Here is a 21,490-nt window from a genome sequence, read left to right on the forward strand (position 1 = left end):
GCTAGGAGACAGGGGAGTCAACATTGGTTACTATGGTGACTGCACTTCACCTTCAAAGCTCCTGACCTTTTTGGTTGTCTACAGTAGACTAGAATGCGTGCGTGCGTGCGTGCATGTGTGTGTGTGTGTGTGTGTAAGCTGTGGCCCTAGTGTTGTGTAACATGAGCATTCAAGGTCTTGTTGACTCATTCACTTCAGTGTAGTGATTGGTACAGTATATACTAGATTTAGGGGCTGCTGAGACAATACACAAGATCATCCGCAGCAACTAAAAATACCATTGAAAGAATAATGACTTGAAACATGAATGAGTTGATATAGTATATTTATTTAGATATACATTTCCTCCTGTAAGAGACTGGCTCTTGTTTACCTGAGGACAGTGACTTTGAAGAGGTCCAGCATCAGCGAGTGATTGTAAAATGAGCAACAGAAAACAGCACAGGTAAAAAGAGCAAAGAAGATTCTGGCTGGTTCAGGGTTGAGGAAACCGATATAGTACCATGTTTGGTAAACTACTACATGCTGATGACAAAATGAACACAGCTGGATCACAGTGACGGGAAACAGCCCCTTCACACTTAAACTGCAGGAGCTTCAGATTCATATAAACAAACAAACAAAAAAAAGACGCTTCAGTCCAAGACATTTGTTTCACAAAATAGGGTTGAAGTGGTCACCTAGATCACACATCACAGTGTTACAGGAAGGGCTACAGACTGTCCAAGACACAAATGTTTCCTAACTCACAGAATTAACATTGTTTTGGATGGTATTGAATGGCAAGGAGAGTCAGTGTCTAAAAGAGTGGTTGAAGCACCACTCCAATCTTGTTTCAATTTCTGTCCTTTTTTGGCACAATGAAGTAGCTTTCTCAGCTGTCATTCGCTAATTGAGTTTAGCAGGCGCATCAATGCCAGTCCTCTAGGGGGACACAGGCAGTGGTGGGCATTACAGGGCTTTTTTGGATTAGGTTGAGTTCATGGCCAGTTTTCCACTCCAAGTCTGGTCCTCTATGCCACCCTGAACATCGAGGGGTAATGTTGTCCCAACAGGACATTCTTCCACCCCAGCACCACCACCCATATTCTGCCTTTACAAGGCATCCGTTCATTCCCAGAAAGGGCACAGAGCTCATCTGCGTCTGCACACATAAGGTCTCCGTCAGATCTTTGATCTTGACGAGTTGATGACAACAAGTGTTACCTCAGCGTTGCTGCTGGGAACCCTGCCAGTGGTGGGTGAGGCTACAATTTCCTGACAGACAGACTACATTCTGTTTTTTTGTATTTGTAAAATCACATCTGCTTTCATCAACTTTGGCTTTTATGTGCAAAAGCTACTTGAGCAAACAAGCAGAATAACAGTTTATGTTTCACAACCTATACTGTAATAAAAATAAAAAAATGACACAAAGTTATGGACTCACTGGGAAACTTGATTCCCCAATTTGTATAAAAAGGTAATCATACCCGATAAAGGTAAAAAAAATAAAATGGTACACATATACCTGTATATTCCTTAGTAATTCTCAGGGAATTATATAAATCCTTTTCTTTCCTTGCTAGAGACTAATAAACAGAACATATTGTTCAACTAGTCCCATCCGTCTAATCCAGCTAACTACAGTGCTGAGTTGAATATTGGTTAGAGTCAAGTCATCATATGTACAGGTGGTCTGTACTATGGCTCTGCTCCGAAATTTTGACACCGATATAAAACCAAAGATAACATAGCATACAATAAAACCAGTTTCAAAGACATGGCAACAGTATAACAAATACTAACAGCATTGTTTCATGACACATGTCCACACTGAGGTTCTGAACAAACAACTATAATAAACACCAACAATATAAACTGATAAAATGCAACGACGGCAAGCTAAATAACAGTGTTCATACAAGGAGAGACATACAAAGGGCATGTGACGCATTGTGTGTGAAGAATTCCTCAAATCCAACACAGATAAATGTAAATTAACATTCCTCTTTTCTTAGCAGAAAGGTAAGCTCTCTTCACTGAAGCCATGCACACCCGGAAGTGAACTCATCACTCCCTTTCTAAGGCATGGAGCATTGGGGCCCTCAAAAGGATCCTCTTGCCCTCTGGACTGAACAGGCCAAGACAACTGAGTCATCAGTGTCCTTGCTGAGCATAGGTGGAAACATCATTGTCCAGTCGACCCTCTCTGAGATCCTCACTGCGTCTTCCCATCAAGTACCTTACTCTTCTCACCGACTTTGACAGCCATGGACTTCCAGTATCGATGGCAGGCCAGCTCCAGCAGCTCCAGCCCTCCAATCAGCTTCTGCTGAGCCATAAACACTCCAACCATGATCAGGAAGTAGAGCCTGAATGAAGCCCACATCCACAAGCCAGTGAAGCACAGAGCAATGAAGCTGCTCCAGTACAGCAGTGAGGTGGCTTTGATCAGAGACACTCGCAACTCCGTCTTACAAGGGGGCACACGTGCAATACCGTCCCTATCAAAGCCCCGGGGCTGGCCCGAGTAGAAGTCCCGCAGGCGGCTCTCCTTCTCAGCCCAGCGCTCTCGACACCAAGACTCCAGGTCAGAGGAAGAGGTGGGCAGGGAAGACACTGGATAACGGCGGACGTGGAAGTGGATCTCACGGGGGAAATACCCCAGGATGAGGTGGCGTTCTGTCTGAGGGATGTTCTTGGGGTATGCCACTGTGATATCATGGACGGCATCCAGGTTGTCTCCTAGGAAAAGGGACAGTTTTAAATGATCACAGGAACACTTGCTGATATAATAGTATAATAACCAAAATGAGGTACTGCAAAAGTATAAAAAAAACTGTGAAAAATACTCTGTTTTCAACACTAACAGGACCAGCTTGATGTAAACTATGCAGTGTCAGACATGACACTGTAGGGAGACGTCATATTATCCCTTTTCCACAGCGGTTATTGGAAGTGTTTTGTGAACCTAGCTCCATTAAACACGTACCACTAATTATCCAGGGGCTTAGAGCTTTATCCTCTCTCTGCCTTCAAAGCTATCATGAGCTCTATACCATCGTCAGTGAAATGAAATGAAATATCTGATGATACCTGCCAGCGCCTGCTCATGTACAGCTGAGCTCTACCACAGAAAAAATAGAGCGGAGAGGGGCACGCCAGACTTGGACAAAGACAACATGCACAGCATGTCAGTCAGCAGTGCAGAGAGTGGGAGAGGAGAGTTAGCTTAGTCTGATGACATCACACTGATTCACAACACCTGCTTGGAGAGTTAGTGCCATGCTCAGCACCCAGGGCAGGTGGGGGGATCAGACGGCAGAGCCAGAGGTGGTATTTAAGAACTCTGGAGGACTGCCAGAATTAGCTCATAGGGAAACATGAGCATCTCTGGGGTGTTGTAATGGCTGGCAGTGAGATGAAGCATAGGTCTTAGACTCTGAAGGATAACAGGTATGATCCCTCTCTTTCAACAGCGTCAGTGGATTAACTACAATCATCATAATAGTATGTTATTTCCCCTTGGTTCTGCTGATATATTTCCATCATGATCACTTGGCGCTGTGTTTGCTTATTGTCTTTGTGACCAAATAATCCAATCACCAAAAAGGCTGCTGTTTAACTTTCAACTAACAATAACATTCTTTTAATATGAGCAGATCATTGTCATCAGGGTTTGTACAGCAATTTTTAAGCACTTTCAAGGTCCCTAAACAAACATTTCCACAATCTAAAAGCCATCATCAGACAGCAAATGAGGAGGAATGTTTAATTATGCATCTAAAAATATTTTAGACACAACAGTTCAAATTAAGCATTTTCCAAACTTTCAAGACTTGTGCCATGTTTAATGTGGACATTTCATGATTTCAGAAAAGGTTGATGTGGATCTTCCTCACCTTTACGGAGTCTGTCCACAACGAAGGTGAATCCAGTGCTGCGGGGATGCAACACATACTCAAATTTCGGCAGGTTGTTCTTGGCAGCAAACGCATCACTTTTTGCTCTTGTATTTTCTGTAAGGGACACAGATAATTGCAATCACCACAGTACATCGTGTTAATTTGTAAACTGTGTTACATATGTTGTATGTGGAAACTGTTCTGATTGGGGAGCAATCAACATACATATATTATTTGCAGGTAAGGAGAGACCCATGTATAACTGTTCTTATTTTAAGGCACATCTGGAAATTAAATTCCCATGTGCAGACTTAATAATAACAGCACAATTACAGCATGCATTATGTTTACATCCAATGTAAGGTAACTCAAGGACATTTTAATGACTATTATAAAAATAGCAGCTAAACAATCATACTGTTGGTTAGGGTTGGGCAATATGACGGTATTAGATCATGAAGAATTAGAACATGTTGACAATCTACCAAGGCAGGGAGATCACAGGATCATCTATAGGGCACATTCTATCCATTTCTGTTCTACGCTCTTTACAGACGCATCCGGTTCAACCAATCATAGCTAACTACAGGCAGTGGCGAGGATTTTTCGTTCCACATCCTGATTCAGAGAGTAGTGGGAAGTCAAGGCTAAACATGTAAACAGAATGGAGGAGTTACATGGTGTCCTAACAGAGCGCGAGCGTGTTATATGTCCCGTGCACCAGCAGACTGCTAATGTGGTTAACGAGGAACGAGCGCAAAGCACAACTTCATAGAATCCATCCTCTTCCCAAACTTGCCCCCCACACACACTGCAGTGAGAGTACCTTATCTGGACTAGCTACAACAACACACTTATTTAAGTTTTGTAGTGAAATGAGGAGGTCTTATTAAGATAATTTCATGATCAGCTGTTCTCTGTCGATCGCAACACTTTCAACGTGCGCAACAGAAATAAAGTAGAAATCCGGTAGTATGCCGACAGTGAAACGGCGAGGAAACCAGCCACACCACAGCCAGCAGAGGCAACAGGTAGCTTTTTGCTAAATGTCCATTGTACTTGGCACAACTTGGCAAAAACTAATTAAAATCTGGTTCTTTGGCCTAAATGCTTTGTTATATACGTCATATTTATATTTTTGTCATATCGCCCACCGGTTACGGGATATGACCACATTCATGGAATACATCCACCTGTGACAAACACTTACACATTTGTAAAAACCACAGGCGGACATAAACACAGGAAAAATGAATGTTTATTAACCAAACATTCCTCTGGAACTTGTTGCAGGAACACGTAAACTATATCATGACTCAAGTCAAGTCATATTATGTAACAAGTAGCTCCTTCAGGCCGACTTCTAGGACAAAAAGGACTATGGACAGACCTCTATTAAGCAGGCCTTTGCTCTCGCAGGGGGGCAAAGCTGTGACTTGTCGTCCTTATACAATCTTTCATTCAATTCACACAAGCTCTACAATCATCAAAAGTGGTCATGGAAATGTTAAGAGGGATTTAAGTGCACTTCGGACCTGATACTGTAGATGAAAGTCTGTATGTATGCCAAGAGTAGAACTGGACAACTTCCGCATAAGACGTCAGAATATGCTCGTTTGCGTCAGATTAAGCCTCAAGGTTTAAGAGGCTTAAATGCAGACGTGTGCAGCATACAGACACACATGCACAGGCGCAAACGCAACACCAAAAGTGAAGCGATCTTTAAAGCCCTAAATCTGCTGCCCAATTATGATGTAACTTCACTGGACCACTCGTGACATCACAATATGTACAGTGACGTTAAGCCTCCCCCAGTAAAGCTACTCGGGACTTTGATTGGCTTAGTTGTGGTCTGAAAGGGCTTTAGACACTGGTGTCACTGTTGCTTGGACTGAAAGATCAGAGCATTCTTGCAGAAATTACCGTGTGTGTTGTGTGTCATGGGATTTTGCTATGCCTTAACACTTGGAAATTGAGTTTGTAGAACAGTATCAATGGAAAGGTGTTAGACAGGTGTAGGGCCACACAGAGTTTTGGTGGGTAATGTATTCTGAGAATAACAACTGAAATGTGGGAAAATTGTCCCATGACTGGACGGAGTGTTGCATTGTTTATTTCTTACCGGTGAGATCTGTGCCCTCTGGAAACAGCAGCAGCTGCAGGGGCTCTCTGATGTCACAGAAGTAGTCCAGCATGTTCCCCAAGTGCTTCTTGTCCTCCTCCCAACGACGCTGAATAAAGACGAAGCAGGCCACCTGCATTGCCCAGCCTGGAGAAAACAAAGTTTTTTACATGTGTAATTGTTTACTTCTCATGCTTAACTGATTCAAAGCAAGCAGAGCTTATATTTCCCAAGAAAAGTATCTGACCTGAGGCCTTTTCCATCAAAGTACCAATGCTCTCTGGATATCTGGTTTGTCAAACCAGCATCTTCTAAGTAAAGAAGTAAGAAAATACTAACTTAACTATACTCAGTTGCCAGTTTAGTAGCTACACTGTTTTGCATGAAATCTGACCTTCATTAAGGTTATAATGTTCAACAAATGTTTTTGTTGCACTGTTTTAATGAGGCGTTGATTCTGTATGGTCATTTCTGAGTCTGTATTGCATTATACAGACAGCTGTATATTATTTTGTCCAGTACATTTATATCCATGTTGATGCTAAACAGAATTTCCTCTTATAATTCTACTGCTCTGAATTTGCATAATATCGTGTAAACTGATTTGCAATGATGTTTTTGACAAAGTGCTTTGCAGAGGTCTGAACGCCTGTGTGTGTGTGTGTGTGTGTGTACAGGACAGGGCAGAGTACCCACTGTATACCCACCAAACCCAGGCACAGCCTTCAGGGCAGCCTTGAGAATGATCTTCTCCAGACGAAGGTAGCTGTACCTGAGCAGACAACACCAAAGAAACATCCAGTCCAGACGGGTACGGTGGTTCATGATGATCACACTTCGCTCCCCCGGAATGAAGCCATCACCCGTTATCACCACCTTGACCCCAAATACCAGCTCCAGCAGTGACTGCAGAGGGGGGAGGATGAAGAAGACAAGCAAGAGAGGGAAGGATGGAAAGGGCAGTGAGAGAGCACAGTGGAGAGGTAGATGATTAAGGGGAGACAAGAAGGAATATTGTAAAAGAATGTAGAGGGAGAGGGGAGAGACTGGGAAGAGTGAGAAGGAAATAAATGAATACATAAATAATTCTATTACTGTAAAGAAGATTTGCATATTTTTTGTCAAGGGTAATCTAAATGAATCAAATTTACTCCTGACAAAAAATAAAATCTGATTACACAGGGAGGCATAAATAAGGCTAAGATGACGCAGACTATCGTGACTGTGTCAAACAGACCATCTGGCACACATAGAAGTAGGCTAAGTAAAGGCTAAGCTAGAGTACACACCACAGGCAGGGTTAGCCAGGTAGCGACAATGCGATCAGTGATCCAGCGGTACCAGGCAGGAGACAGCAGCATGAGGGGCAAAACTGGACCCAGCATGAAGACACTTCCGAAGAAACTACCCAAAAACAGGGTCACCACAAAGTACAGGCCACGCACTGACACAGCCATCTGTGGAGAGATGAATGAGACAAGATTAACTTGAATATATAAAAGTCCACGCTAAATAAATAACATGGTCTGGAGCAGTCAAAACGTGAGCTGATGTATTAAGACAATAATGACATTCAAGGGATTAATTCCTGACTTGGATTTCCACAATGGAAAGTAGATGAAGCAGAGCTGTAACATGAGACAAATGGGATTATCGACAGTCTCATCAATAGCAAGGCCTGCTGTTCTGTTCTTCTTCTGGCATATTTTCCCACAAACAGTGGAAAATCCAGGGCAGACATTCCTAGTGTGGAATGTAAATAGGGGAACCTTTTTGACTGTGGGTAACTAATTGTGGGTTTGTGGTCACTACATCAAGTGTGGCTGTGGCTTCAAAATATAGTGATATAATACTGCTAACGTCTATGCTTCAAATTATACCGTGATATACATTTTAGACTATACCGTACAGCCCTAGCTATCCCTTCATTATCTGTGGGTGTATAAGGCAACTGATGGCAATATTGCAGATTAAACAGCAAGTCAATGTCAGATATTGTTCCAAGAGTAGATTCTCAGACTTCACATTTTTTTTATATTACAAAATATATTGATGATATAATATAAAATTAAATATAGTGGGACATATTGCTCACTTTTTAATCCAACTAGCTATGGTCATTAACAAAAAAGGGTCTTCTGGTAACAACTTCTCAAGGATCTCCTGTCTCCAAATAAAAAAAGATCCACTTCTGTGGTGGGAGAGAGAACACCAGCACCTGCAGCTATGACAGTTATCTATCTGTGCCATCAACCCGGGTATTAGGAGTGGAACTAATTGAAAAAAAGAGAGTGCATGATAACACATGAATGGAAGCACAATTGAACCGATAAGCTTAAACTTTATTGTGACATGAATGATTTGATTACATCCTTGGTTTGATAATTATCCTTATGATTAATTACAAGCCCTTAAATCAGTCATCATTCACACAGGTGTAGGCATGACAAGGCAGTTTCGAAAACAGCTGATGTAGCAAGTGGTTTGAACTAAAACGCTCTTGATGACCATTAATGGAAACCATTTAAGTAGACTACATGAGCATGGTTAAGCATGCTTGTAATGGTAGCTGCAACATAGCAGAAATACCACAAGGTCATTAGCTCTCTGAGGGAAGTGAATGGAGTCTACTCTGAAATCCAAAACCAAGTAACAGGACCTTCAATTGTCCATGACATACAGTATCAGAGACATTTGAAGGGCTCTTTCGGACATACCAAAGGGGATCCCTTGTCATTTCAATGACATCAGTGGTAACTACTTTAACTTCCAATGGTAATGTTACACTTGTGGAACATGTCTCTACATACGGTTCATACACACAGGTCTATTGCCTGATTTGACCTTTCTCAGGGGTGTGCTTGACTGGAATCTCCCTATCTTTCTTGTGTATTTCGTTGCACCTGTTCTGATGTATATTAGTACATGGATGGACTTTAGTCAGCTTGTGTAATTCCTAGTATGGCCCAACTAAACCAGAGAAGACAAATACATATTGGAACTGTAATTAAAGCGCTGTTATGATGCCAATATGACTGTCAAAAGATCTCCACGGCTGAGCTTTGCTGCTCCGCCGGGCTGTGTGGCTGCTCCGTCTTGTAAATACAGGCGATGAAAAATAAATAAATAACAGGCAACTGGTTCAGTGACGCACGCGCTTTTAGATATGAGGCCAAGCTGTAACAGTAAGCAATACTAATTACATATTATAGCCTTAAAAAATAAATAAATAAATGAATAAAAAATTAAAATAGCCACTACTCCGAGTCAACTTTAGTGCCCAAATAGACCAATTAATTTCCATGTAGTCAAACCACAAGATTAATATCTGGGGCAAGTGGATGAAAGACACTCTCGATAGCAACTAAGTCAAACTGCCCTTGGGAAAGTGAGTTAAATGTCAATTGTTTAATGGGGCGCCATTGCTACATGCTGAGACAGCTATGATAAGGAAGGGCTATTTGTCTATAGTATCTGGATGTAGTTTTGTGACTATATTAAGAGAAACATAACATTGCTTTCGAACGGCATGCATGTTCAGAGAAAACCCCATCATTCAACCTTTAAAAACAATAGGGTTAACTAAAGTTAAGCTTACCACTACAGCAAGTCAATTACAAGCAAGTCCTCTGAGATAAAGGTTAAAAGTGGAAATACATTAAGTCTTGATTTGATTAGGCCCTGGCCTTGCTGAAGCAGGATGTCTGAACTGATGCTACAGGGAGTCATTTCATCCATCAGGTGTTGTCTTCTCTGTCATGAACTGTGGTTCACACTTTCCACCTCAATTACCGTTATGATTACATAAGCCTTAAGTTCAAACTACCTGCCCTCAACACTCCCATCATCTTGCCCTCATTGACACCTTCTGCGGTACCATGACACAGCAAAGTCTCACAGCAGCAACCAAAGTGGCTGAAGGTGCATTTTAAAAGATGCAAGTGTGCTTGTGTGCATGATTATGCTTGCAATAAGGGTTTAAGGGTTACTGGTTTTAACAACGGAAAATGTGAGGTGAGAAAACAGGCTTGCTCAGCACAATTAGGCCGCGTCTCTGTACACACAAAAAGCACACCCTTGGGTGGCTCCTGGAAGTAGCAGACAAACCTATTCATACAGCAGAACGGCATGACACACCTGGAGGCAGGGGTGTGAGTACTGAATGGAATTATGGACATAAGTGTTAAATAAACATGTTTTTTCTTCCGCTTAGCCTGGACACCTGGAACAGAACACTATTTATACGAGGGATCCACGGAAAATCTTTTGTTTCCATACTCAAAAGCAAGTACCACCTGTGGTTTGATTTAGTCCCATCCATTTGGGAATGGTTTAACATTTATTTAATCAAGAAAGCAATTATCCTGAAAGTACTTCCCCAAACACATCACACCACATGCAATGCAAAACACAGCCCTTACAGTGCAAGTCGGAATTCTCTGGCAATCATTTTGCATTCCTTACTTTAAGCCAAGACCAGACATCCCAACAGAGAAGAACAGAGTAAAGAGGTCAAGCATGTCTAGGCTCAACAATGAGTTTAAGTGGTGTGTGAGTGTGTGTGTCTGTGTGTGTGTCTGTGTGTTAAGAGACAGACAGAGAGAGAAAGAAACAAAGGGGATGAATGAAACAGATAATGCAGTAAAATGAATTACAAATAGATTAAAGTGCAGGTCTATTTTACTATTTATAGGCATTTGGAGGGGGAAATTCCTCTAGAACTGAACAACTCAATTTGCTGTGATACACAACAACATCATCCCTATCACTCATTTTAAATTTTGCTATGCTTTATTGACCTTGCAAACTTAGATATAAGGCTTAGGGATAATCAAGTGTCTCAGTATTTACCAAGTTTCCCAGGAAATCCTTACAGAACTTTTGGATATAATTTTGACAAATGTACAGGCAAAAAACAAACAAACAAAAACAAACATTAAATGGATCAAGAAAACAACTGTTAAACTTACTGTACATGACTTAACAACTTCACTCAATCTACACACGTTGGTTATGCCAAGAGCAACCAGGCTCTTCCAGTGGAAGAGGAAGCATTATTGAGCGGAGGAATGAAACACAATGAGAGTGTACGGGAAACATCCTTCGTCGACTGAACAACTGGATGTCACAATGAGTTTGAAGGGCCTAACAACTTTTTGCATTAACAGGATAAAATATAGAGGATTTAAGAGCATGAGTTGGTGATGTTGCCATTAAAGTGGATAATCTGGTGTTGTGGAGTAATTTTTCTAACCACTTTCAAGTAGCCCCACAAGCAGGTCATGGTCATGGGTAATACAACCCCAATTCCAATGAAGTTGGGACGTTGTGTAAAACGTAGATAAAAACAGAAAACAAACAGTTTCATTTTCAACCTATATTCAATATAATACTCTACAAAGACGAGACATTTAATGTTCCAACTGGTAAATTTTATTGTTTTTTTTGCAAATATTCACTCATTTTCAATTTGATGCCAGCAACACAGTTCAAAAAGGCTGGACAGGGGCAGGTTTACCACTGTGTTACATCACATTTCCTTTAACAACATTTAAGTGTTCAAGTGTTTGGGAATTGAGGATACTAATCGCTAAAGAGTTTAGTGTCCTCAATTCTTTCCCATTCTTGCTTGATGTATGCTTGATGTATGCCTTCAGTTGCAGTCCGGGGTCTCCGTTGTTGTATTTTGCACTTCATAAGGCACCACATATTTTTATATTGAGACATGTTCGGACTACAGGCAGACCAGTCTTGTACCCACTTTTTTACAATGAAGCCACGCTGTTGTAACACATGCCGTGTTTCGGGCATCAAATTCAAACTCAGCGAATATTTGCAAAACAATAACTAAAGTTTATCAGTTTGAAGATTAAATACCTTGTTTTTTTAGTATATTCAATTGAATATAGGTTGAAAAGGATTTGCAAATCATTGTATTCTGTTTTTATTTACATTTTACACAACATCCCAACTTTGGAATTGGGGTTGTAAGTGTTGTGTACAGAGGCGTAGCACTAAATTCTGGGCCCTATACATAAGTAATCTCTGAGTCATGATGGGTGGACTAAACAATTTTGCACCAATTGTAAAGGGGAAGAGGGCCCTCAGGGAACCACCACTGTTTTTTGAAATACATAGTTCAGTCTCTCAACCAATGTATTCAGCCAATTTTAATTTATGTTATGACACAAAAGACTTAGAAAACACTAATTACAGAAAACAACAAAAAAAGAATTCCAGGCGTTCCTGTTACCAACAACCATGCCAATAATCCCAGTGTAAAGACTATTCATTAAAGCAGGAAGACATTTTGATTGTGTCTGAACTGGGGTATATTATCAGCTGTACAAAAACCCTGTGGATGAGTAATGAGCTTGGGAGCAAGGTGCATGTCAGTGGCTGCTTCGTGGACCTTCCCAGTCAACCAAATTGAGTAATTCAATCATGCTGGGTATTATTTTCTGATATTATATCAAACTGCATTAGGAAACACAAACTAAACCACGCCTTCTGAATGCAATCTAATCCAGACCAATAACTCGCTACTAGCTAATGTGCACATGTTTTTACATAATCAGAATAGCCACTCTTCCTGTCAACAACTGTCATTTCACACAACATCATTATTACTAGTACAAATTATGGTCCTTTTCTCGTTCATGTGTATTGGGCTTTAAATTATAGTTTCTAGATTCAAGATTCAAGAAGCTTAATTTATCCCGAGGGAAATTATTGTGCAACAGTTTCAATACAAAGGTGGGGAAGGATCAGAGTGACAATAAGCTAACATAATCAAATCAAATAAAGCTAACATAAAATAAATCAAACAATAACTAAGTGTGACAGAGTGCAACAGACATTGTGGTCAAGCGTAGGTATATACAATATACAACAATACGCCCTGTGCAGTTTAGCAGCATATTGATGTTGTGTGAAATGACCATTGTAGGTAGGAAGAATGTTAGTGAAGATATCTTCAACTGTCCTTCTGACTAGTGAATTTACTAGGAGTAATCTAATAGGAGTGTGATTCTCTTACATGTTAAAACCTCTTGCCATGCAGCCAATGTTTGCAGCACAAGCCCTAAACGAGATTTGCAGATTTGCTCTGTCTGTAAATAATCATCCCCTCGGTTAGCATGTTGCGTGGTAAATAATTACACGACCCTTACAGTAACATGCAAATAAGATGTGCATATACAGTGGGTACGGAAAGTATTCAGACCCCCTTACATTTTTTACTCTTTGTTAAATTGCAGCCATGTGCTAAAATCATTTAAGTTCATTTTTTTCCTCATTAATGTACACACAGCACCCCATATTGACAGAAAAACACAGAATTGTAGACATTTTTACAGATTTATTAAAAAAGAAAAACTGAAATATCACATGGACATAAGTATTCAGACCCTTTGCTCAGTATTGAGTGGAAGCACCCTTTTGAGCTAATACAGCCGTGAGTCTTCTTGGGAATGATGCAACTAGTTTTTCACACCTGGATTTGGGGATCCTCTGCCATTCCTCCTTGCAGATCCTCTCCAGTTCTGTCAGGTTGGCTGGTGAACGTTGGTGGACAGCCATTTTGAGGTCTCTCCAGAGATGCTCAATTGGGTTCAAGTCAGGGCTCTGGCTGGGCCATTCAAGAACAGTCACAGAGTTGTTCCGAAGCCACTCCTTCGTCATTTTAGCTGTGTGCTTAGGGTCATTGTCTTGTTGGAAGGTGAACCGTCGGCCCAGTCTGAGGTCCATAGCACTCTGGAAAAGGTTTTCGTCCAGGATATCTCTGTACTTGGCCGCATTCATCTTTCCTTCAATTGCAACCAGTCGTCCTGTCCCTGCAGCTGCAAAACACCCCCACAGCATGATGCTCCCACCACCACACTTGACTGTAGGGATGGTGTTGGGCAGGTGATGAGCGGTGCCTGGTTTTCTCCACACATACCGCTTAGAATTAAGGCCAAAAAGTTCTATCTTTGTCTCATCAGACCAGAGAATCTTATTTATCATAGTCTGGGAGTCCTTCATGTGTTTTTTGGCAAATTCTATGCGGGCTTTCATGTGTCTTACTCTGAGGAGAGGCTTCCGTCGGGCCACTCGTCGGGCTGCAGTGATGGTTGACTTTCTTGAACTTTCTCCCATCTCCTCACTGCATCTCTGGAGTTCAGCCACTGTGATCTTTGGGTTCTTCTTTACCTCTCTCACCAAGGCTCTTCTCCCCCGATTGCTCAGTTTGGTTGGACGGCCAGCTCTTGGAAGAGTTCTTGTCGTCCCATACGTCTTCCATTTAAGGATTATGGAGGCCACTGTGCTCTTGGGAACTTTAAGTGCAGCAGAAATTTTTTTGTATCCATGGCCAGATCTGTGCCTTGCCACAATTCTGTCTCTGAGCTCTTCAGGCAGTTCCTTCGACCTCATGATTCTCATCTGCTCTGACATGCACTGTGAGCTGTAAGGTCTTATATAGACAGGTGTGTGGCTTCCTTAATCAAGTCCAATCATTAGAATTAAACACAGCTGGACTCCAATGAAGGTGTAGAACCATCTCATGGATGATCAGAAGAAATGGACAGTACCTGAGGTAAATATACAAGTGTCACAGCAAAGGGTCTGAATACTTATGTCCATGTGATATTTCAGTTTTTCTTTTTTAATAAATCTGTAAAAATGTCTACAATTCTGTGTTTTTCTGTCAATATGGGGTGCTGTGTGTACATTAAAAGGAAAAAAATGAACTTAAATGATTTTAGCACATGGCTGCAATTTAACAAAGAGTAAAAAATTTAAGGGGGTCTGAATACTTTCCGTACCCACTGTATGTGTATAACCGTTACAATATGATAATACTATTTTCCGTTATGTCAGTTTGTGGCCACACAATTGTACTAAACATGGGTTCAAATGTGATCAAAACGACGACTTGCCATAACAAATAATAACAATTTAGCGTTATAGCTACTTGTGAAACTGAGAGAAAGCTACCTGTTGTCATTGCAGGTTATATCTGTGCCACTAACGACCAGGCTGACACGAACAACATGAATGCTAAATTAGCAAGCTAAATCTAATTTATATCATAAGCTAGTTCATGTTAGCCGGCGCTATTATTTTAAAACGACTGGTTAATGCTACTGTCAAACACATATAAAGCATACGGTTAGATAAAAAATATACACACCTTCCTCGTTTCTCCTGCGGAATCAAAGTTTCAGTTACGTGAGCTAAGTTATGTTAGCTCCAGTACGTCCAAGCGCTTGGTTGCGACATAGCAACTTAGCGAGCCAGCTAGCAGCTTGCTAATGTGCGCTAACTAGCAGAGCTGATCAACAACTGCGTGCCTAGTCCTCAAAACTGACGACTGTTGAAACAGTTTCGCGACCAATGTGAGATATATTAACCAACGACAACTTCTCTTTCTTTGGGTGCCTTTACTTACTCTGACTGCAGCAAAAGTATACCCGCCTTACAGTGTTGCTAACACGGCCTCTCAACTACACTTGTTACCTCTCACCTGTCCATTACACCCACACGTCAACAGGGGGCGCTGTTTGTGCGAGCTACGGTGGTCGAGGAGTAGATGACAGCAAAAACAGAGCCATGGAACATGACTCAATAATAACTAAATGCATAAATAATGTATAAATAAACAATAATTACAGGAATAAATAAATAGATCCATTTTGTATTTTATATTAACCTTTATTTAAAATCTCTTTTCCAAGGGAGTCCCGGCCAAGACAGCAGCACAAAACGTAAAAGTTTCACATTGAAAAACAAAAACAACACACGACTTAACATGATAAAATAACATAAAAAATAAATACATAAACAGATCAGTGCTCAGAAACAGTGCATGTGCAAATTGTATTCAAAAAGTCCTTAATCCTGCTTTTGAAATGGTCCATGTTGATGAGGAATTCCAGTTTGAAATGATCCTGTAGCTTATTCCAAGATAAGGGTGCTTAATATTTAAAAAGCACTTTCACCAAACACACTTTGGGTTTTAGGAACATTGAACATAATAAGGCTGCTAGAGCGGATGGTGCAGATTCTGGTGTTTCTAGGAGCCACTAGAGAACACAGATAGGATGGAAGTTGATGTATGCAGAAATAAATACAGAAATAAATGAATAAAAGCTGAAATAATTAAATGCATGCATGACTAAATTGTACCTCCTACCTCATTAACATGTGGACGCAGAAATACAGAAATAAATAAATGTTGATGAGCACAAATGTAGAAAGAAATAACAAACATATTTATTTAGACATATATGCATTTATTTAGTGCTTGATTTATTTAATTTTTTATTAATTTCTGTTTTTAAGGATTTATTTCTGCATTTATTGATTTATTCCTGTATTTATGTTATCATTTATTTATTTATTGAGACTTGAGTCATGTTTATTCCTCCACAGTAATCCACAGATACAGCATGTGGAGCTAAATGTGTCAAGGTGAATGCTATGTAAACTTTACATGTTAATAGGGTCTATAGTTGACGTGTTTGTCATATGATTCAAGATTCAAGATTCAAGAAGCTTTATTTATCCTGAGGGAAATTATTGTGCAACAGTTTCAATACAAAGGTGGGAAAGGATCAGAGTAACAATAAGCTAAAATAATCAAATCAAAAGAAAGCTAACGTAAAATAAATCAAACAATTGTGACAGAGTGCAACAGACATTGTGGTTAAATGTAGGTATATAGAATATACAACAATACGCAGCGTGCAGTTTAGCAGCAGATTGAAATAAAATAAGTACAAACTAAATAAGTGAGAAGGAGCGATGAGTGATAAGTGTTAAAAATGTAGCAGCATTTCCTACAGAACTAAGTTACAGTATGGCACAGTGAAGTGTAGTAGCCTTTCTGACTGAAGTAAGTTAGTTACAGTAAAGTACAGTGCAGCAGCATTTTACTGAGATACGTTACAGTAAACCACAGTGAAATGTAGCAGCATTTCCTACAGAACTAGGTTACAGTAAAGCACAGTATATGTTAAGCAGCGGTCAGACTACCTGCACTCATACAGTCCTTGTTGAAGGTGCAAAGAGAGAGAGGTACTGTGTTGACACTGTGGTAAAAAAAAAAAAGAAAAAAGAAGTTAAAGCATCAGTGGCAAAAGTGTTAAAAGTGGTATGCAGAAAAAATGTTTCCTATGAATATTGTATTGTATCACTTTGATTGCTTATTATTACATAAAAACATAATAGTCTACATTGGTCTGCAAAGTAACTTGTAACTAATAGCTATCAAATCAATGTAGTGGAGAAAAAAGTACAACATTTCCCTTTAAAATAGAATAGGATAGAAGAATAAAGTAGCACAAAAGGCAATACTCAAGTAAGGAACAAGCCTCAAAATTCTTGTCAGCAATCCCTCCAAAACTCCCTCCAAAAATCACAGCATCTTCTTTACATTTTTTAACTATTTATTTATCCAATTAATTGATCAAAAATATCATCATTTTAATTATTAACACAGATTAACAATGGACATGACAAGTCTACAACAAAACTTCAGAAGTTCAGTGTTCCAAGAGTAAATATCCAGTAGGCTTCACATTGTTTTAACAGACTCTACCTAATAAAAAGCTACTTAATTTATGGAAGTTTAACCTTTGCAGTGACATAACTGTCTTTAAATCATGTATTGCTAACATGAACTGCCACTGGAAAAGTACATCCATTTTTGTAACTAACTTTGTTCTCACTAATCCTCTTTCTTCTCAGAGCTTGGGAGGTTCTGCTCATGTTGCAGTGTTCTCCCATAAGACCGCCATGTTAATACTATGTCAGAACTCATTCATGTCTCAAGCCTGGTATTGATGATATACTTCTTGACTGAGTCCCCCAACATAGCCTTTTAAAGTAGCATAAATCCTTGCATGTGTCATTTGTTTCTTTTACCCACAGTTATGAGGTGTTCTACTGTTACAGATTACCTTAGCATTCAGGGATGTGTGTGTGTGTGTGTGTGTGTGTGCGCAGATTAGTCAATGTGTCTTAGCGTATCCAAGCATGCACATTTACTCCCTTGTGTGTGTGTGTGTGTGTGTGGTGTGTGAGGTAGAGACGGACTGACAGACAGGGTAAAAGAGAGAGTGCACTTAGTTTAACTCAAGACTTTTCCATGACCTGCTCCCTATGGCATCCACTCTATCTGAGAGACTGAGTGAACTGTATAGCTTTGTCAGTATAAACTTCTCAAGGGTCAACGCATCACTTCAGAGGGGAATGGAAAAACTTTGCTTTGAAACAAGCTCTCGTTTTTTCACTTTAGTGCCAACTCACCTTCAAGAGAGAAGCACGTCCACATGATTAATCACGCTTGTCCAAGATAATTTAGCAAAAGCTCGTTGATCAGGTACTTATAATCATATTCCCCTTGAGAATTCCAAATATGTAGGACCTCTGGTAAGAATCATTTTAATCCACGAAAAAACATAAAACATGTACACTCTAGCTATGTTCGCTGATAAAAACGTCACGGGAGGTAAGCCAAGTTAAATGCAACAGATAGAGAGCAACAACATTAATTCATGTTAGACATACCATTCCACTTACATAAATCCACATGGGAGAGACAAAGTGACTTTTTTCGGGCATTGTACACCGTGTTTTGGTTTATTTTCAATAGAGTCTATTGATAGCACTTTAACAAGGCTTTACTGAAAAGAAAAAACAACTCTTCAGTTTGTTTTTGTAAAACATTCTTGCCTCTAATGACCTCTTGTGCTTTCGTGGTGGTTCAAAGAGGGGACATGGATGGTTTAACTTGTGTTGTCTTCTCTTTCACTTCACTTCCTCTTCACATTGCCAACACGTCTCGGCCTCACACCTGTAAAAGCACTGCAACTCGAGTTTTGCATCTTAATTTCTGTATGTTTTTCTGCATTCATGTCCCCATCCCCTCTCTCTTCCCTCTCTTTTTCCACCCTGGTCTCTAGGCAATAAGGATTAGAGTGGCGGGGCCATAAGCTGTCTATTTATATCAACAACAGCCTATGGAAGAGCAGCATTCTGTGGCTTAGCACATTAACACACAGAACTAGAGTATAAAGCTGATGCCGGCAGACTTGTACTGATCAAAGCTTTAAGGCTAGCTCGAGGATGAGATGGAGATGTACCTTACATCACCCTCTTAAATAGACAATGAGTCCCTGGGTGCTTTGACTCATCAATCGTGGATGTGCTGTGGTTGTCAGTCCAGCAGTTGCGTTGTGTCTTAAGGCTGTTGACGTGAAGGTACAGACAGCAGTTATCAGAGTATTGAGTATGTTTGACTCTGATTGATCGTGATGTGTGGAGGCTTTGTTTTGAATTGCAATCACTACTGGTCCTCTGTTCTGGATGATTGTGCTGTGGGGTTTTCAAATGTAGAATACTTCTCACAGATAACAGCAAAATGAGTTACCTCAGTGTGGCGATATAAATCGTCAAAACAATATAAAAAATGTCTGTTGTATATATTTTTTCTGTATCGTTTCTACTGCAATGTAGAAAAACTAGCAGCCGAACTACATATATATCATTTAGATGACGCTTTACATTCTGATCCTTGCACGTTATGATCATTTCGCACTTTCTTGATAAAGTGAGTATTATTCATTTAAAAAGTACTTATTTCACAAGTATACAAAAACAGGCTTTTGCATGTGGTTAGAATATTTATTTATGTATTGAATTACTATAAAACATGCTTTATTATTGAGATATGAAATAACCTCATATCACCCAGTCCTACATCACTGACATGTTGTTTGTTATCGCATTTGGAAAGTACATTAGTTAAATTGTATGAGGGTATGGTGACACTAAGCAAGTTCCCAAGTGTTATTTATGCTATGGTTGCATTCTGCCTGATCTTATCAGGCCACCGACAGAGACAAGCGGTCTCTAACCTATGATTTACCGTGTCACGGTGCAGGTATTCTTCATGCTCTATACCTCCTCAACATCCCTTGTTTTTCGTTCCTAAAACCCTCCACATTTTAATCCTCCCTCCTTGTTGTATGCCTCTCAGCGTACCTTATTCTAGCTCTTCCCTTGTTGACAGTGCCAGATATGTGTCTACGCTTGGTGGGCCGTCTCCAGACAGGTTATAAATAACTAGCAGAGTTTTTGCTTCATGTCCTGAGAGCTCTACTTTCTTCTCACACTTGAGGAACCATGGGAAAAGAATCTTTCCCTTACGCACATGGCACTCATAATAACAGACGCAGTTATACATAAAACCTCCGCACACATGCGCCCCTTTGCAAGCATCGCACAAACACACAGACACAGTTATGCATGCACACACACAATAAACCTGGTGGCATAAGGTTGGCGCACTAAAATAGCAAGGTTATAAGAACAGGGGCACTGTTTATAATAACATTACATAATCCGTTCTGTGGAGATGCAGGGTACATTTCTACTGTCATGTATGGGAAACTTGCTGAAACAACAGAATGGTATAAAAGTCTGGGAGAGCGAAAAATAGACAGAACAAGAAAACAGCTACAGTGGATAAAAATGTAAGAGCAGAGGGAGTGGAAAAAGAGTTCCTTGGATAAGCATTATTTTTCTCCTCACGACATTGAAGAGGTGGGGTGATGTTATGGGGTGTTAGTTTATGTGTAGAGGGGTGACAGTGAAACAGCATTAATGTGGACTATAGTTGGGAGTCAGGGGTTGGCAGGTCAGACTCTGCTGACACACTGGGATCAGCGATGGGATTGTTTCCATTGGAAAGAATTCCAAGAATGAGCCAGAAGAGCTATCAGTGACTTCACTCAGAGGGCTCTGACAACAGTTTTAATACATAGACAGGCACACACACACACACACACACACACACACACACACACACACACACACACACACACACACACACACACACACACACACACACACACACACACACACACACACACACACACACACACACACACACACACGCACACATTTAAAGATACTGTGTCTCGACTCACACCGACAATGGTGTGCCAGACATACTCCGTTCCCCTACAGTATGCACTCAGCGCTTGCAGTACTTATTCCGTTCGCAAAATGAAACTCTGTCACCTCTGACCACCAGCGGAGTTGCTGATAAAAAGATGGACAGCGTAAAGAAGTTACTTCCACACAAGAGATAAAGTGATAAAAAAAACCCCACTAAAACAAGAGGGCATGTTGAAAGGGCAATATGAGATAAACACCCCAGAGAAGTTGATTTCAAATCATGACATCATTATAGCATAAAAAAGCCATGCATATAAGTAAGTAACAATTACATTTACAGTTAGGAAAAACATCCTGAGAGTTCATTTATGAATAAACAAATAAACACCTGCCAATTCTGAGCTTATTCTTCCAGTCAGTATGCAGTGTCACATTCTAATATTCAGGACAACCATATGATTCAGGATAACTTACCTCCTGATTTTACAATGTGTTTGAAGCTACATGTGAAGTTTGGTGCAAATCCAACTTT

General features: G+C 40.3%; 1 protein-coding gene across 2 annotated transcripts; it reads right to left on the reverse strand.

The window, feature by feature from the left end:
- Positions 1–308: 308 nt before the first annotated feature.
- lclat1 (lysocardiolipin acyltransferase 1) lies at positions 309–15,512 on the reverse strand. 2 transcript variants are annotated; one of them, XM_083923875.1, is made up of 6 exons: positions 15,185–15,512; positions 7,299–7,466; positions 6,717–6,915; positions 6,010–6,156; positions 3,885–4,001; positions 309–2,727 (listed from the first exon to the last, which is right to left on the reverse strand). In XM_083923875.1, the coding sequence occupies exons 2-6, from the start codon at positions 7,464–7,466 to the stop codon at positions 2,201–2,203; spliced, it is 1,158 nt and encodes a 385-aa protein (XP_083780001.1). In that variant the 5' UTR covers positions 15,185–15,512; the 3' UTR covers positions 309–2,200. The 2 variants fall into 2 exon arrangements, with proteins under 2 accessions (XP_083780001.1, XP_083780002.1); XM_083923876.1 differs by having other exon boundaries at positions 15,443–15,501.
- Positions 15,513–21,490: the final 5,978 nt, after the last annotated feature.

The sequence above is a fragment of the Echiichthys vipera genome (genome assembly GCF_963691815.1).
Source record: "Echiichthys vipera genome assembly, chromosome: 12".
NCBI classification, from domain to species: domain Eukaryota; kingdom Metazoa; phylum Chordata; class Actinopteri; order Perciformes; family Trachinidae; genus Echiichthys; species Echiichthys vipera.

Coding starts and splice junctions, on each gene's coding strand:
- lclat1 (XM_083923875.1), bottom strand. CDS start 7,466: ATGGCTGTGTCAGTGCGTGGCCTGTACTTTGTGGTGACCCTGTTTTTG. Junction 6,916..7,298: donor CCTGGCTAACCCTGCCTGTG/GTGTGTACTCTA, acceptor CCCCCTCTGCAG/TCACTGCTGGAGCTGGTATT. Junction 2,728..3,884: donor TGTGGACAGACTCCGTAAAG/GTGAGGAAGATC, acceptor CCCTTTTCCTAG/GAGACAACCTGGATGCCGTC.